Raw genomic sequence first — 16,501 nt, 5'->3', positions numbered from 1 at the left:
CTACACATCTTAACTCACTCTCATTAAAACAGACTCTAATTCAGTGTCATCCATCCATATTGAAGTGCAGTTACCCAAAATGTTTGCTGCATGAGCTCCAACAAAACCTGTCCAGGTAGAAGGCCACTTTGACAAACAGGAAGTGGAAGATTCCAAGCAGATTTATAGAAGGGGGAACCGGACTGTACTAAGTGTGGTTGAGTATAGAGGGGTGTTTTGTGGGTTTTTAAGGCTGATAATGATTATTAGTGAGACATTTGGAGTATATTCATTTGGATATTCATTTGCAGTAAATGAAAGCATTTAAAATCTTGAGCTAAACTTAGAAGAACACAAACTCTAACAGAAAACTTTGTTGATACCTTTTTGTTTTGTTTACAGATGTTAAGTTAAAGGAGTTTTATTCGTGACGTATAACCAATCAAATCACTCCAGAAGACAGAGCGACCACAGGTAGATTAAGGTTCAGAGCCAAAGTAGCGCCATTTTTAAATGTATTTATTACCGTAAATCAGTAAAAAATAAAATACTGATAATCAGTAAATCAGTCAGCCCACAATTACTACAATTCTACAATGTATGTCTCTTTCCTTTGACTTGTTTTTTGTACAATATACGATGCATATGATGGTGTTTTTTCATACCAAAGGCTATACTATGATGTTTTCTAAGAGACATACTGTTTGTTCTGGCCCTGGGTCACTGCACTCCTCCTCTGTTGTTTTCTGGATTGTACTAAGCTGCATGCCTTTGTCCACCCGGCCTCCGTTGACTCGTCCCGCCTGCCGTCTCTGGAGCTGAAGCTGGATTGGAACAGACCAAAGTACAGTCCAATCACGATGCCAGCTGCCTCTCAAAAGGCTCCTTCATCTGGCAGGTGGTGGCACTTCTTCTGAGGGGAAGCTGAGCTGGCCCGGCAGAACTTTGGAGATGTGTTCCAGTGGTTGGTGGATGTGTGGGGAGATAGCGAGGGACCTTTGAATTGTTCAGAAAGGAAAACAGGGAACCCATTGGTAGTTTTAGTTTAGGATGCTACTGCGGTGTGTTTTTGGGTTTTAAGAGGTGAACAGGAAGTTTTATTTCGTATTGATTATCTTTTACTTTGTTCCTGGTTGGAATGCCCATCAATGTCAACATGAAGTTCACTTTTAGTTCTGTTTATTTTTATTTTACTAACACCCATTTGTTTTTAACCCCCTCACATGTTGTGTTGTTGTAAACTTACTCTTTCAAATAAATTCTCATGTAACCCTCTGGAAACCAGCGTTTGGACTGTTTTTGTGTTGCTCCTCACCTACTGACAGCTGTGGACTAAAGGCTATACTGTGACGTTTTTAGAGCGACATGCTATACTATGATGTTTGTTGGGTGACACGCTATACTATAGGCTTTTTAATTGACATATTACTGACGTCTTTTTTGTTTGTTTTTTTGTTTTTTTTAGCAACATGTAAGAATTCAAACAGTTTTAAAAGTTACTATACTTTTACTTGTGCAATGAAATTATTATTCTATGGCATTTTTTAGATGACATATTATACTCTGATGTTTTCTTGAATTACATACTATTTTGACAATATACTGCACTATGACATTTTTTGAACCATATATCATACATGACAATTTTAGGCAACATCCTATCATTTTGCGCTTAATAATCTACGTTTTTTTTTTCTTGCCAACATGCTGTACCATGAACTACAGGCCATACTATGTTATTCTTGAGTAAAGCATACTATACTTTGACATTTTCTGAACTACATCCTATACTATGGCGTTATACACAGAGTGCTTTGGTTACATGTTGATTTATAATCTAGATTTTTTTCTGTTTTGTTTTTTGACGGGATTACCACAGACCTGACTGTGAACACTGTCAACACCCACCTCAGGGAGATGCTGGCTAAGATCTCAAGGCTGCTTGGTCGTGGTCTTTCTGGCACAGACTCTTCCAAGATGAGCCGGGAAGTTTAACACTGATGGAATGACACCAGGTCTAAGCCGACAAACTTCCAATTCCTCCTCAACCCATAGTCTCTGGGAAACCTACATGGAGTAAGAAAAGTAGACAGAGAAGTAATTAAGTCTGTACACAACATATTAAAAAGAAATCATGCTTCTAAATTAAGTACAAAGAACCGAATTCGCCAATATACTGGAGACCAGAGCTATGTAATTTGATAAGTATAACCTTGTTTAGTAACATTTCTATTATTTGAGAGCAGTCCTAAAGAACTGCCTGTAATCCCAATCATAAAATGGGTTTGGAGGAAGAACATAGATGGTAATCTGGATATACATGAGTTAGGCTTTATAACTACTATTGGTAGTATTGGTGGTAGTAATAGTAATGTGACTACTACTAGTACACTCACTACTGCTGCTGATACTGGCACTGCTACTACAACTTGTAATACTATTACAAATGCTGATACTACTTCTATGACTCTAACAGCTGTTTATACTACTACTGCTGCTTGTACTTTTAGTATTACTACTACTGCTTGTACAACTATACTACAGCTACTATTAATCGTCTGGTATTTGGTTGTCAAGCTGCTAGCTCGCCTTAGTGTTTTGCTAGTGGCTAACTAGTTAGCTCTCGTAGACTGGAAGCTCTCAACAAGATTTCATAATGAAAAAAGAGCCAAAAACTATTCTTACCTATGAAAAGTCATTCCAAGTTTCCTTGTCTCAATCGTACGACGTAGTGTGTAATTGTATGCAGCACAGTGAGACGGCATACTTCTTGTTTCCGTTTTCACGCCGTCTACATCAACAGAATGCACTGAAACTTTGCCCCCACTAGCTTAGCCTCGCTGTAGCACGCAGCTCAAAGGGGCGTGTCCTATCTACTCATTCATATCTATGAGAACAACGCTGGCTGCACATAAGGACGCCTGACGTTGATTAGCTGCGTAAATACCATTATATACAGTCTATGGTAAATACTTATGTGAATCGCATCATTGGCTGCAGCAGTCAGTCACTGGTCACTCACTGACTCACACTGAAAAATAGCACAGAATGAATTGTTACGTGTTTATTTTATTTACAATTTAGGTTGGATTTTTTTTTGTGCGCAGCGCAGATTTTCTGTGCGCGGAGACCGTGTCAGCAGTGCGCAATTGCGCACGCACGCAGCTTAGAGGGAACAGTGGTCATAGGTGTCTTGGTGGTCTCCCTCACTAGTCTCTTTCTTGCACAGTCACTCAGTTTTTGACGATGGCCTCCTCTGGGCAGCTTTACATGTGCCATATTCCTTCCTTTTCTTAATTCGATAACTACTTTGAGGAATATTCAGGGACCTGACTTATTCCCTGACTTATGCATCTTAATAACCTTTTCACAGTTTCTAGGAGTGTTCATTTGTTTTAGACACAATAACTGCATTCAAATGATCTCCTTTCCACTAATTGTGTGACTTTTAGCGCCAACTGACTGCATCAGTGTTGAATTAGGTGACTCACTTTAAAGGGGGTGAATATTTTTGCTGTCACTTATTTTACATTTTATTGTTATTTTTAATTAACAGACATCTCATTGAACTCAGAAGTCTGTTTTCACTTTGACATGAAAGAGTCTATTTTTGTCAATTCTTGTCCAGAAAGCCCAATTAAACTGACCATGATTCAATGTTAAAAACCAATAAAGGGGAATGTTTAAGGGGGGTGAACACTTTTTATAGGCACTGTAGAACCAAACCTATTTCCTTAGATTGTCTCAGAGGATGTGGAGAATTTAATAGGAACCTTTAAAGATTCCATCTGAAAAGGTAAAAATCCTATAAGGCCTCTTGGTCAGGGTATCCAGATGTTGGCATGTAATTATTTACATATGCCACCTACAGGATCTCATCAGTGTGTCTCCCACAACTGAGCTTTAATGTTGCTCTACCAGATAGGTGACCAGTTTGCGGTTACCTCTTTGCAGGTCAGTGCTGGGACCGGGGGCTGGAGGCTGGAGGCCGGACTGGACTGGAGGGAGGAGACTCCAGATGCGGGGTGGTACAATGTGGCGCTGCGAGGTCCTCCTGCACTCACAGGACGCATGAGAGCTGCTGAAAGACGGAGCTAATTGAACCAAAGTTAGGTAAGATCTCACAAAAAAAAAAACAAATATAATGGTTGCATCTGTTCTTTGAGCATTTATTTCTTTGTCTTTCTACGCAGAAGTAGAATCAAGTAGTTAACTAGACTTGCAATGCATGTTGAAGACTGTGGAGGAAAAAAAATCAGGAGACATGAGGTGATTGTGCACAGATGCATGCAGCTCAGACAAAGTCTGAAGGACTCTTAGGAATTCTAGGTGTTTCTTAGGCTGCGTAAGGTAGATCAACTAATAGTTGGGGATGTTTAGAGTGTATGTTAATGGCTGTTGAGAGTTGACATGTGGTCCTGTGTTTTCACTGGAGAGAAGAAGGAGGAGGAGGGACTTCACAGCTCAGCCTGCAGCGATGGCACTGGAGACCCCCTCCCTCCCCTCCAAAAAATCGCTTGTTTCCAGAGAATAGAGGTCGATGAGGGCACATGGAAAGATGATTTAGAAATGTTGCTTTTTTTATTTGTCATGACTAGCAGAGCATCTTCTGTTGCTGTCCTCAAAAACTCTTACTAATGTGTGTGTCTGTGTGTGTCTGTGTGTGTCTGTGTGTGTCTGTGGGTGGGGGGGTGGGGGAGATGGGGTCTCTGTATCTGGGAAAGGGAAGGACTCAATGGGGAGAGGGGGGCTAATCGCTCCCAGATGTGTGCTGTGAAAACATATGGTTTCCGATGCACAAGAGAGGAATAGTGTGTGTGTGTGTGTGTGTGTGTGTGTGTGTGTGTGTGTGTGTGTGTGTGTGTGTGTGTGTGTGTGTGTGTGTGTGTGTGTGTGTGTGTGTGTGTGTGTGTGTGTGTGAGTGTGTGTGAGTGTGTGTGTGTGTGTCTGTTATGCTGGTGCACAAACACACACTCAGATTTATTGATACACATGCAGAACTTGTGCAAACAGTGTTTCAGTCACGTATTTCATGTCCAGTGTGGCCTCAACAAAAATCTGCATGCAGTCACATAGAGATTTTTTTGTAAAGAAAATAAAAAGTAATCCACAGTGCAGGGTGTGTGAAAAGCACAAAATCGCTGCTTAAAGTTGTGAAGTGGCCTGCAGTGCTGCAGTGGAGGAGGAACACTCATACTTTCCACAAAGTAGTCAGGAAGTTAAGGTAATGGCTTTTACTGTATGTAACATGTGACTTGTTGAATTTCATTGACAACTTAAGGGGGAAGGGGGGGGGAGCAAGTTTGTGATGTCTAGACGTTGTCATTGTTCATGTTTTTTTTTTGTCCTCATGTCATTTTCACTGAACCTAAGAGGCACTTTTTGCTTGTTGGGGTGAAGAAGAAAGAAAAAAAATGGGGGGGAAAGGAAGGGGGGTTGTGAGGAAATGACCAGTGAGGGCGACAGAAGGGAAATGAAGGATGTGGAGACGGAGGGAGGGATGAAGAAAGCTCGGGCAGAGGGGTTGGGTGGAGGGGTCCTCTGTTTCTTTTCCTGGAATGCAGCCTCGAGACTGTCGGCTACAGCGAGGAAAAGTGGGAAAACAGAGAGATTGTTCTTAGGAAGACAGACGTGCCACATTCTTGCTGTCAAGAGCTTTCTCCCCCTCTTTTTCTTACTGTGGCTGTTTGAGGCCAGTGGAAGCCAGGGGGAAGGGGGGAGGGAGGGAGGGCAGAGAGAGGGGAGAGCAGTGGGGGGTTGGAAAGGTGACGGAGGGCAAGGGGAAGGAGAGGAGAGGAGATTTTATGAAGCCAAAGGAACATCCAGCTCTAAGCTCTTTATTCCCTTCAACGTTGCTTTGTTTTGATTAATTCTCTCTTCTGTCTCCAGTGTAAAGTTAGTCTACCTCCCAGAGTGACCATGAGAGTCCTCCTGCTAATCTGCATGCCAGGTAACTACCACATTCCTCCACGGCCTACAACAGTCCCTCTAAACAGGGTTCATATCTTGATTTCTTTATATAATTAAAGGATCTTTGAGAAACATGCTACAACATCCAAGCTGAAAGAGCAGTTTTACATTTTGGGAAATACTTCTACTCATTTCCTTGCAGAAAAATACGAAATTGTCTGTATGAAGCTACAACCATCAGCTGGTTAGCCTAGCTTAACTAGATCAGACTGAAGGTAAAATGCTTGCACCACTAAAACTCACTAATTTAAATGTTTTTTCTTACCTGGTTTTTCAAATTTGCATAAATACCAAAGTGTAAAAAAACGGCACATTGTGTTTTTACAGGGGGCTATGTGCCAACTTTGTCTTGGTAACTACCCCCGACAACAACTTGCAGAGTTACTAGGGGGGGGGATCATGGGACTTTAACAATTCAGTCCACATTTGTTTCATGGACATGGAGAAGGCCTATCACGATGTACCCCAGGAAAACCTTTCAGGCGTGATGCGAGAATACTGAGTACCGGGACCACTGCAATGAGCTGTTTCGCCCTTGTACAACCGAAGTGAGAGCTGAGTTCATATTCTCTGCAAAGAAGTCAGACTTGTCTCCAGTGGGTGTTAGACTCGGCCCCTTGTCTCCGATCCTGTTTGTGATATTCATGGACAGGATTTGAAGTTACAGTTGGGGTGAGGAGGGTGTGTGGTTTGGAGACCTCATAGTCTCGTCTGGCAGAAGATGTGGTTATTTTGGTTTTATCAGGCTGTGACCTTCAGGGGGCATTGGGGCAGTTTGCAGATGGATGTGAAGATGAGAGTCAGCACCTCCCAGTCTAAGGCCATTATTCTCTGTCAAGAGAATCACAAGAATTGTAGTGTCTCTAGTCCTGTTCACAACTGATGTGAAAATGGAGCATTAGACAGACAGACTGGTGCAGCTTCAGCACCAGACTGTCTTCAGATGGTCTTCGTTCCAACCCTCACCCATGGTTATGAGATTCTGACCTGACTCTGGATGAGCGGAAAAAAACAGATGAATGGATCTTGACTGGGCACAATATCTTTCAGAGAATCTTGTCATTTCAGTGAAGTTGTTGAGTATCCAGCTGAGAAGTAGACTGGTTGTTTGTGTTAAGCTAAACTCCATACATGAGTGTGGTGTCAGCCTTACTGTCTGTCAGAAAGTCAGTAAAGTATTTAACAAAATGCCAAACTTTTCCTTTAAAGTTCTGGAGCAAAATATTTGGGTATTATTTAGTATGAGCATAATATGCAAAATATTGCTTGTTCACTTGGCAACAAAGGAAACATGCCAACAGTTGTCACATTTTGATCAGATATAGCTCACTCCTGGTTCGAACTCATACAGACTGTATATAAAAGATGGAAATAGCCTCCAGGTCTGAAAGTAAAGTCAATACAGTGTGACTGAAACATGCATTCTCTCTAACAGCCAGCAGGGGGTGACTCCTCTGGTTGCAAGAAGTCTGATTGTACAGACATCTGTAAGAAAATAACCCTATTACTCGCTTGATTTGTTACTTCAGTAAACTTTTTTCTAATGAGTTTAAGGTCCCAGCAACTATCTTCATGTCTCCTTCAATACAGCATGATGTTCATTTTTAAAGTTATGGTTCCATTTAGAGTAAAACAGACGGTAAAGCAGGGTCTGCTTCAGTGAGTGTCTACATAGTAAAGCCACTACAATAAGAACATGCGGAGTGTCTTCAGGTTCTCAGTCAGGTCCTGACTGTTCTAAAAGAGCGAGATGGTGATGGCCAAATTCCAAACTTGAGGCTTTAAAATGTTAGTACGCAATCCAGTGGGTAACGTCACCATGGAGACATGCATCTTTTATGCAATGTCAGTGTTAGTGCCTAACATTTCCAACTGTATCAAACCGTCCTCTTCCTTTCAGTAAGAAAACAGGAGGTCAAAAATAAAGAACTCTCAAAACTCTTTCCAATTTTGACCTAAAATTGTCACTCATAATAGTCCTCAAACAGAAGTAAGATTTACTGGTCTGAAAATGAGAATATGTGCAAATATGTCTTTGGAATTTTTTTCTGAATAACAATAAGATATCTGTAATGCAATGCGAAGTGTAGCTGGTAAACCTATATGCATAAGTACAAATACATTATTTTTTAACAGGTTCAACCTATTTCAGAATCAGAATCAGAATCCGCTTTAATGGACAAGCACATACACAAGGAATTTGGTTTCGGCTTTTGGTATCACTCTATCTAGATAGATAGATAGATAGATAGATAGATAGATAGATAGATAGATAGATAGATAGATAGATAGATAGATAGATAGATAGATAGATAGAGAGAGAGAGAGAGAGAGAGAGAGAGAGAGAGAGAGAGAGAGAGAGAGATTTTTAGATATTTTACCTTAAACCAAGACTGTGGAACTTTTGATGGAAGAAAGAATCTGAACAGTACCGTTGAATTAGTAAATAAAAACACATCTTTACTAAACACAGCACCCTCAGAGGATTTGCTGCGTCGACAGACTATAGCAGAGTTGAATAAGTGCACTTCTTAAGAATTAACAGGCTTTTCAAAAGCCACTTGTATAGACTCTGTACAATATTTTATGGCCTCTTTTATAATTCTGTATTGTTGCTCTTTCTTTGTAAAGCACTTTGCTATTCCAGTTTTGAAAGGTTCTATATAAATACAGTTTATTATTATTATTTAATGATTTTTTTTAGTTGTGAGAGCTAAACTGTATCATCACTCTGTGTGTGAATTTATAAAGGTTTTACCTAAAAATGGAGGTGAGTGCAATGATAAAAGTTGAAATTTGATGAATTCCTTTGGAAACACTTAATAAACGTCACAAGTACATGACATATAGTACACTAGGAGTATTTGTACTGACTTTCTACCTCTGCGTTTCTCTCATCACCCCATCTTTGTGATTATTTGTCATAAACATCAACAGTTCTGCTGCTCGCCCAGGGCCAGTACCAGGAACCGTTTCCTTTTCTGGGTGAGTTCATTAAGAGAATATTGGCCTGCATTGTTCCAGTTCAGCATCAGTTTATATCAGAGCTCTAAACATCTGTTCCTGATTCCTCGTTGTCCTCTGATGTGTCACCTCGCCTCGAGGAGTTCTCACTCCTCCTTCGATTGTTGTTTACCTCCCGCATGGCAACTGTATCACAGTGTAAATAGCACTTTGACTATCTGCATGTTATTATTTGTAAGCATCTTGCATGTGAAGTCATGGATTACAGCCTCACAAGCTGCTTGTTTACTGCTTCCCGATGTGCAGGTGTTTCATTTTATATGCTGCTGTCTGTGCAGGCTTTGACTTAATGTTGATCTCATGATCTCTCTCCTGCTTGTTTTATGGATTTGCAGAAGACTATGGGCTGGATTATTTCCCAGGTAAAGAATTTACAGGTTTCTTAATGTTCTTGTAATATCATGCTCATGTTTAAAAGTCCCTCTGTGACAAAATGTTCCTCTCCTCTTGAGTAGAGAGTCCAGAGACTGAAAATACTGAATCTCTTCCTGGAACCTACCAGCAGCAGGTTCAGCTGGAGCCAGTGGTCCGTCCGGAAAAATCAAGTACAACTACTGAACCCTCCTCCCACCACAGTCATAGATTTATTGACGATGTTGTCATAATTACATAAAACTGAGTTACAAATAGTTTGTCTCGTTGATAAATCTGTTTTCCATTTGGATATTAGGGTCTGATTTGGAGACGGAGCCCACAGAGCCTGGCCCTCTCGGTAAACAAGAAGAAGAACAAAAGATGCATAGTCCAATGTTAATGTAGAGTGGAGGAATTATAACGTTGTTTGATTAATTCACAGATTGCAGAGAGGAGCAGTATCCCTGCACCAGACTCTACTCAGTCCACAAGCCATGCAAGCAGTGCCTCAACAGCCTTTGCTTCTACAGGTATGTATGAAGCCACTTCTAAAGGAGAAGAAAACACAGTCTTTATCTCTGCCTTTACACCAGTCAAAAACCCTCTGAAGTTAGTAGGACAAACAAACACTGTGGCTCCAATTCATCCCCAAATCTGTACTATTACTGCACTAGAAAGCAGCAACTGTCCTTCAAATCTTTCCAAACAGCTTGCTTCATAAAATAAAAATGTAAGCGTGCAAGCAGAGAGTGCAAAACTCCATGGCGTTTTATGACGTGTTTTCCTCATGAAGTTTTTGAAAAATATCAATGAGATAGAGAAAATACTGGAGTAAACATTATACTGGAACCAAAGTGAATCCAAAGCACCTCTTTCTGCTACAGTGAGACTGAAGTTTTATATCTCTGCAGATGTGAATGTCTCAGAAAAGGCAGAAAAGGCACTAAGAAGCTGAACTTAAAGGATAAAAACTGAGAGATGTTAATATCTGAAAATATACTACAGTGGTAATTAAGAAACTATACACAGACTGATATGTTTTTTTCAGGGGTGATATCAGTTTTCAGCAATCAAGGACACCAATAACTAATATTTTAAACTAATATACATTTGCAGTAAAAAATAACAACACCTTTGTTTATTAATGTTTCACTTATGTTTGTTTGAAATAGAACCTTTCATCAACATTTTTTCCATTTTCAATTTATAACAAAAACTAGTGAAAATTATTAAATAAAAAAATAATTCTAATTTAAATTTAAAAAAAAACTTCTGCAGACCTCATACCATGGCCACATGTAACAGACATATCACTGCCACGCTTTCTTCATATTTCAGCGACACAACTTCAGACTAAATCTTCCTCAACATGTTATATCCAGTTTGTAGTTCTTGATGAATGACTGCCAGCCTTTATAGCATTTATCAGCAGATCCCATTAGAGTGAATTTAACTTTCTGTAATTGTAAAAAACTGCATAAGATCTCGAATCCATTGAGTGTGGGTGTGCAGTGTTTTATCTTTCCACTTTAATTGGTCTTGTAGCAATTAGCAATGCAAAGGCAATGAAGTTAATTTGTATTTTGCACCCACTCTAAGTATTGTTGTCAGTGGTGATTAACTGAGAGGGCAGTGCATTTTTTGATGACATTTTTATTGGGAATTGGTTTCAAAAACAAAAAACAAACAACCTGGAAAAGGGTTTAAAATCTGGCAATGATGTTTCAACCCGTATGTGGCTTTTTAATACGTTTTGGGGAACAACTCAAAAGAATAAGTTACGTCATGTTTTGGCTGCACAGACAATAGTTACAATAGTTAAACCACAAAATAGCAACAGAGTAATCCTTAAGTAAGTAGAGTTCTGACTGCTTTTAAGTGCACTATCCGTTTGACGTCACTGGCTCTATCTCTTTGTTTCCGCCTCATTGGTGAGCTCTACATGTGTTTTCATTCAGTTTGCGACGGGTGTACGTCATCAACAAGGAGGTCTGCGTGAGGACTGTGTGCGCGCACGAGGAGCTGCTCAGAGGTGGGTTCACTTTGTGTTCATGTGTTTATGCATGCAGGTGTGTTCTTATTTTACCTGACCTCTGTGTGCCTGTTTAGCGGATCTGTGCCGTGACCAGTTCTCTCGGTGTGGCGTGGCGGTCCTGAGCGGTCAGTGTGCGTCACTAGGAGGAAGCTGTGGGAAGAGCTGTGGTGGCTGCTGATGATCAGGGACACAACCTGCCCGGATTACTGCCACTCCTCCACCTCCTCGTCCTCTACACTTCACCCTCCTCCTTCTTCCACCCCGTCGCCCCTCACTTTGCCTCCTCGCCTCTTCTGTGCTGTTTAGTGCTCTTGTGCGAAAAGCACTTCTGCAGTTGCATATTCTTTTGTTCTGTTTATCCTCATTTTCTCACACGTGTGTCTGCCCACTAGATCCTGTGTGTGCAGATAAATATACTCCAAAGAACATTGATGATTGTATAAATCACTGGTGCTATAAAAACGTTTAGAGGTGCACATAAAACTGCGGAACAACCTTTTACTATGTTTGTTTTTGCATATTGTACCGTATTAATCTCATGCTTTTGTGTTTGTTGACATGTTACTGTACTTGTGTCATTGTCGTGACTCATCAATGCACTGTCATTGTGCACTGGCATCAGACGAAACGAATCAAGATGCAGCCATCAACTGTCTCACTGTGGAAGATCATGAGATATGTGAAGAAACAGGTGGTGAAGTGACCTCAGTTTTCGCACTACTGCCACCTGGATGTGTGCTAAGCAACTGAGCAGTGGCAACTAGTGCTTTGAAAAGGCATCTCACAAATGGCCTCTGTACTACTGCTTTGTAAAACTGTCACTATAAAGACTGAGAACAAAATAAACTTTTTTTTATACTACAGCTGTTCGGTGTGTGATTGCGTCAAACACGATTCATCGTTGCAACGAAATCTGCGGCGGCAGCTCAAGTGTGCTGAGAGGTTTTCATGAGCAGACAAGACTTGTGGTGCACAGAGTCACTTTATTCTCCTCCAAACATGTGGCTTCCATGTGTTCTGTCCATACAAGAGATACTGCTGTTATTAATCATCAGCTTGTCAGTGTTTATACAGTAAGTAAAAAGTATATACATCTGGTAAAACTAACGCTAATAAAAAACACTGTAGGTTTGCCCTCACACTGCAACACTCAACTGTCAATGCCGTTTTTCATTTATAAAATAGCATCTACATCTCACACAATCATCAAAATCTGTCTGAGAGAATACATAGTGCAGATCCATTATTGTGCTCTGTTTGTTTGTTTCCACTCGCACACAGTGAAAACCTTCCTTCCCTTTTTCTCCGTCCTCAGTTGTTAATATGAATGTGAAGGAATCAAAGCCAAGCTGCAAAACTGGCAGATCTTCCCTCCCTGCGCTACATCCAGACTGTCTGGAGGAGAATCCTGCCGTGATTTGGGTTTCTTCTTGAATAGGAGCAGGATGTTTGGGAAGATGCTGAGCACAGATCAAGTACAAACAGCTGCCAGGAATCAGCAGGCGCTTCGTCTCCTTGCCCGTCTTTGTGCTGCAGTTAAGCGTTTTTTACTGCTCGCAATATCAATAAAACACCTTCAAAATGACAGCAGTGATCGTTTCAGTGTCACAAAATAATACAAACAATCATTTAAGCAGTACAGTTAGAGTATGAACACATTTCTGTGGGTTAGAGTTGCTATGAGACATTCATTTTGAGCGCAGTTTCCCTGGATTACAACACAGTCTGCTGGTGATTCTGGTTTTAAAGCTGCGTCTCAGTTTCCTGACGGCAGTAAGGAGGATGGAAGAGAAGGCTGCCGACGCTTCATCTCCTGCTGCAGCTGATCCTTCAGGGTGGACACCTGCAGTAATGACAGGGGGACAAAGCTTCAGTTTAGATGACTAATCTGTAATTCAGATCACACGATTTAAAGCTTTGATCCAGACTGTGTAGTCCTGCTGCTGATAACACAGATAGGACACACGGTGACTTCATTTTCAGGGTGTAAACAGCATGAATTGGTTAAAATAAATTATAAGTGACAGGATCACTTTTTGGGTTTTTTTGCCAGCTACATAGACTCAGATACTGTTACACTTATCACAATTTCTTCGTTTGCAAGATGCTGCAGTTGGTAGGTGGTGGTTTTTATACACTCACCTGACAATTTATTGGGTGCATGTGGGAAATTCAGTGCAATCCAACACAGTTTTACAATGCTTCTCCGTTTTTAGTTTTTGTTGATGTTGTCAAATATGTAAGATTCTGCTTTGTGTTTACTGTTGAGGTCTTCGTGGGTGGTGGATGGCATCACATTTAAAAGTGTTCGTTTTTATTTGACTTTCTCAACAACATACATGACAGAGATGCAAAATATTAGGAACACTTTCCCTTCATTATACATCCTCCAACTACGACCTCAATAATAAACATAAAGTGAAATTATCATCTGTAATTTGTGGCAGAGGTGTTGTACTGAACTGCTTTAGATTTCATAGATACTGTTGATAATGTGGCTGGTAAGTGCAGAGACATGCTCTGTTAATGTACATGAGGCTGAACAACATGTCGTTCTTAATAATTATCAATAACATCAAATCAACCAATATCAGATATATTAAGGAAGAATTGATAAACATTAGTGAATATTGACAGTTCACAAAATATACTTTAAGAAGAAGAGGCGAAATCTAAATGAATTTGTGCAGTGGTAAACAACTGTACAGTTAGTAATAATGTTCAGGAGAAGAGATGACTGAGTCTTTTTACATTCAGTTTTGTAAGCAGTTAAGTAACTGGGTCTGTGGACTGTATTAAAGTCTGAGGTGTGCAGATTCTGGTTTCCAAAAAGCAAAATAGGTGAGATTTATTCTTTGATTCTAATATGTATAAACATATGAAAAACATGTTGTTAAATGTGAGGCTCACTGAAAGCAGATAAAGAACGTCTCTATTCAGAAGACCAGTGGTGGAGGCAACACATAACAAACAAGTGTCTGTAATGCAGTGATGTAACACATTACTGTTCCTGCATTCACTAATCACATTACATTACCAACCAGTTACGATTATTATTGAGGCAGTGAGTTTTGCACATGCCACATTTTTCTGTAAAGTGCTCTTTGGGTGTTTTTCACCAAATCTGCTTTTGTCACTGCAGTCATACTTTAGTACAGATGGGGGAAAAAACGACTTTGTGTAGGTCCTCCTCGTTAGGATACAAATTTGTGCTGATGTGCGAGTATCTGTAAAGTTTATGGTTATATTGTGAACTGAAAATTATGTGACAATGCATCTCAGGTGGTGTTGGAGAGTAACCCAAAAGCAGAAAGAGAAGTGTCCCAAATGACTTTCTACAGGAAATAAATACGTAAAAGTATTACAAGTAATGTGGATAAAAGTATTACAAGTAATGTGGATTTCATTTCATTTTTGAGAAACAAACCTAACATTCTCAGTGACGGTAAAACTACAACACAAAGTGCGCACCTGCTCCTCCAGGCCTTTAACTCGGTGGCGGTGAGCTCGCTCTCGGGTTCCCAGCGTTCGCTCAACGTCCCTGAAGCTGCTCCTCAGCCTCTCGGCCTCCCGCTGGGCTTCGTCACGCTGCCGCACCAAACTCTCACACACACCGTGAGACTGCTCCATGTCAGCCAGCTGAGTCTGAAACACACACACACACACACACACACACACACATACAGGTAGAAGAGATGAAAAGTAAACGAGAGGAAAAGGACAGAAAGCTTGGCGGGACACCAAAAGCAAGGGCAGCTCATGAGATAGAGATGGAGAGAGTCGACTCAGTTCTACGGACTCTAACACGGACCACCCAGCAACTACACTGGAGGCAAAACTGCTGCTTGGAGAAGCTGCAGTGAACTACAACCTTTCTGGGATCATGGAATTACAGCAATAAAAGACATCAAGCTATTCCAAACAAATGTGCTGCAATGTAGCTTTAGTTAGAAGCTTTATTTTGCTGGCAGCCAAAAAGTTAGAACTTGTTGTTGGCAGAAATTGGATAAAATGGATCATCCACATGGAACAAGATGCCAAACAAATAACATGCATACAACTGTCTAATAAACTTAAATAAATATAATTACAGATATGCGAACCCAATAAATATCAAAGTTTAAAAAACTTTTAACTTAATAACCAGGCATCCAGTTGAAGTATTTACAGATGAGAAAACATCTTAAACGAGATGTTTTACCAGTGAAATTTACACCAATGATTTTACGGGTCTTTCATTGGTCAACATGTTTCAGGATAAATGACACAAAGTGTTCTTTCTCTTTTCTACTCACTTTCAGCACAAGTCCAGCAGCTCCAGCTTTACTGTTTTCACTGCTTACCTTGAGGTGTAATGACATATTTCAGTAATGAAAAGGGATGAAGCATAAACTTCGAGATAATTACAAACACAATCTTTACAATTACAGAACAGTTCTGCAACTTTTTTTTGCCAAATCTTTTTGGCTTTCCAGAGAACTCTTCTGCAGCCTGGGAGAAGTTTTCACTAAATAAGGAGAAATGAACGTTGGTCTGAGATGTAGAACTGGCCTGAAATAAACAACTTTAATGACTGTAACAGAATTCCACAGAAACCCACTGCTTTATTTATTTGCTTGTTTATAGCATGTTTGTGGTAAATTAAAAAAGAAAAACTATCACTAACAGTTTTGGTTTGAAACTTACATTTTGATGTTATCTATGATGTGATACAAAAGCAATGCAGAGATGAAGAATAACAGAAAAACAAGTGTTGACAGCTATTTTTTGATGCCTAACAAGACATGCAGGTTGTTTTGTAGTTTGACTCAACTCAAATTTCTCTTAACGCACTAAAACTGCGCAGCAACATTAAAACTTATCTCCTCATTTTCCACACTCATTACAGAAAATGTCAAGTTTTTCTCATGAAAACACTTTTGTGTCCAAACAAAATCCCTCTTTTTTTGAGGTTTTATAAAAAGTGAAATGGAAATGAATGTTACACCACAAACACACATAAAGCCCAAACTCTGGAATTAGTTTCTGATGTTGAAGGTTGATTGTTCTCATTGTAAAAAGTTTTTCACTCTACATAACGTCCAGCAGAGGAGGTGAGAAACAACAGAGTAAAAAAATAATAAATAAATTCAGTGTCGC

At 40.1% G+C, this 16,501-nt stretch overlaps 2 protein-coding genes and 1 long non-coding RNA gene across 7 annotated transcripts in view; 1 reads left to right on the top strand and 2 right to left on the bottom strand.

The window, feature by feature from the left end:
- Nucleotides 1–481: 481 nt before the first annotated feature.
- On the bottom strand, nucleotides 482–3,195 carry LOC129348953 (uncharacterized). Its single transcript, XR_008601728.1, has 3 exons — nucleotides 2,665–3,195; nucleotides 1,888–2,046; nucleotides 482–975 (listed from the first exon to the last, which is right to left on the bottom strand). It is a non-coding gene; the product is annotated as an uncharacterized LOC129348953 (long non-coding RNA).
- A 769-nt stretch (nucleotides 3,196–3,964) lies between these two features.
- Nucleotides 3,965–12,225, top strand: mfap2 (microfibril associated protein 2). The gene is made up of 9 exons (XM_023278927.3): nucleotides 3,965–4,092; nucleotides 5,869–5,929; nucleotides 8,887–8,934; nucleotides 9,309–9,335; nucleotides 9,429–9,518; nucleotides 9,644–9,685; nucleotides 9,770–9,857; nucleotides 11,286–11,359; nucleotides 11,437–12,225. The coding sequence occupies exons 2-9, from the start codon at nucleotides 5,899–5,901 to the stop codon at nucleotides 11,538–11,540; spliced, it is 504 nt and encodes a 167-aa protein (XP_023134695.2). The 5' UTR covers nucleotides 3,965–4,092; nucleotides 5,869–5,898; the 3' UTR covers nucleotides 11,541–12,225.
- A 100-nt stretch (nucleotides 12,226–12,325) lies between these two features.
- Nucleotides 12,326–16,501, bottom strand: part of LOC111574359 (rootletin) — a 29,128-nt gene continuing 24,952 nt past the window's right edge. For 4 of the 5 annotated variants that reach the window (XM_023278910.3, XM_023278909.3, XM_035952209.2 and 1 more), the window contains 2 exons: nucleotides 14,834–15,007; nucleotides 12,326–13,205 (listed from right to left, as the gene is read on the bottom strand). In XM_023278910.3, the coding sequence (XP_023134678.2) occupies nucleotides 13,119–13,205; nucleotides 14,834–15,007 (261 nt within the window). In that variant the 3' untranslated portion in view covers nucleotides 12,326–13,118. The other variant, XM_055010731.1, reaches the window with a different exon arrangement.

The sequence above is a fragment of the Amphiprion ocellaris genome, chromosome 5, assembly GCF_022539595.1.
Source record: "Amphiprion ocellaris isolate individual 3 ecotype Okinawa chromosome 5, ASM2253959v1, whole genome shotgun sequence".
In the NCBI taxonomy this organism is placed as follows: domain Eukaryota; kingdom Metazoa; phylum Chordata; class Actinopteri; family Pomacentridae; genus Amphiprion; species Amphiprion ocellaris.
This window is presented reverse-complemented; position numbering and strand designations above follow the sequence as displayed.

Coding starts and splice junctions, on each gene's coding strand:
- mfap2 (XM_023278927.3), top strand. CDS start 5,899: ATGAGAGTCCTCCTGCTAATCTGCATGCCAG. Junction 5,930..8,886: donor CCTGCTAATCTGCATGCCAG/GTAACTACCACA, acceptor AAACATCAACAG/TTCTGCTGCTCGCCCAGGGC. Junction 9,686..9,769: donor CACAGAGCCTGGCCCTCTCG/GTAAACAAGAAG, acceptor ATTAATTCACAG/ATTGCAGAGAGGAGCAGTAT.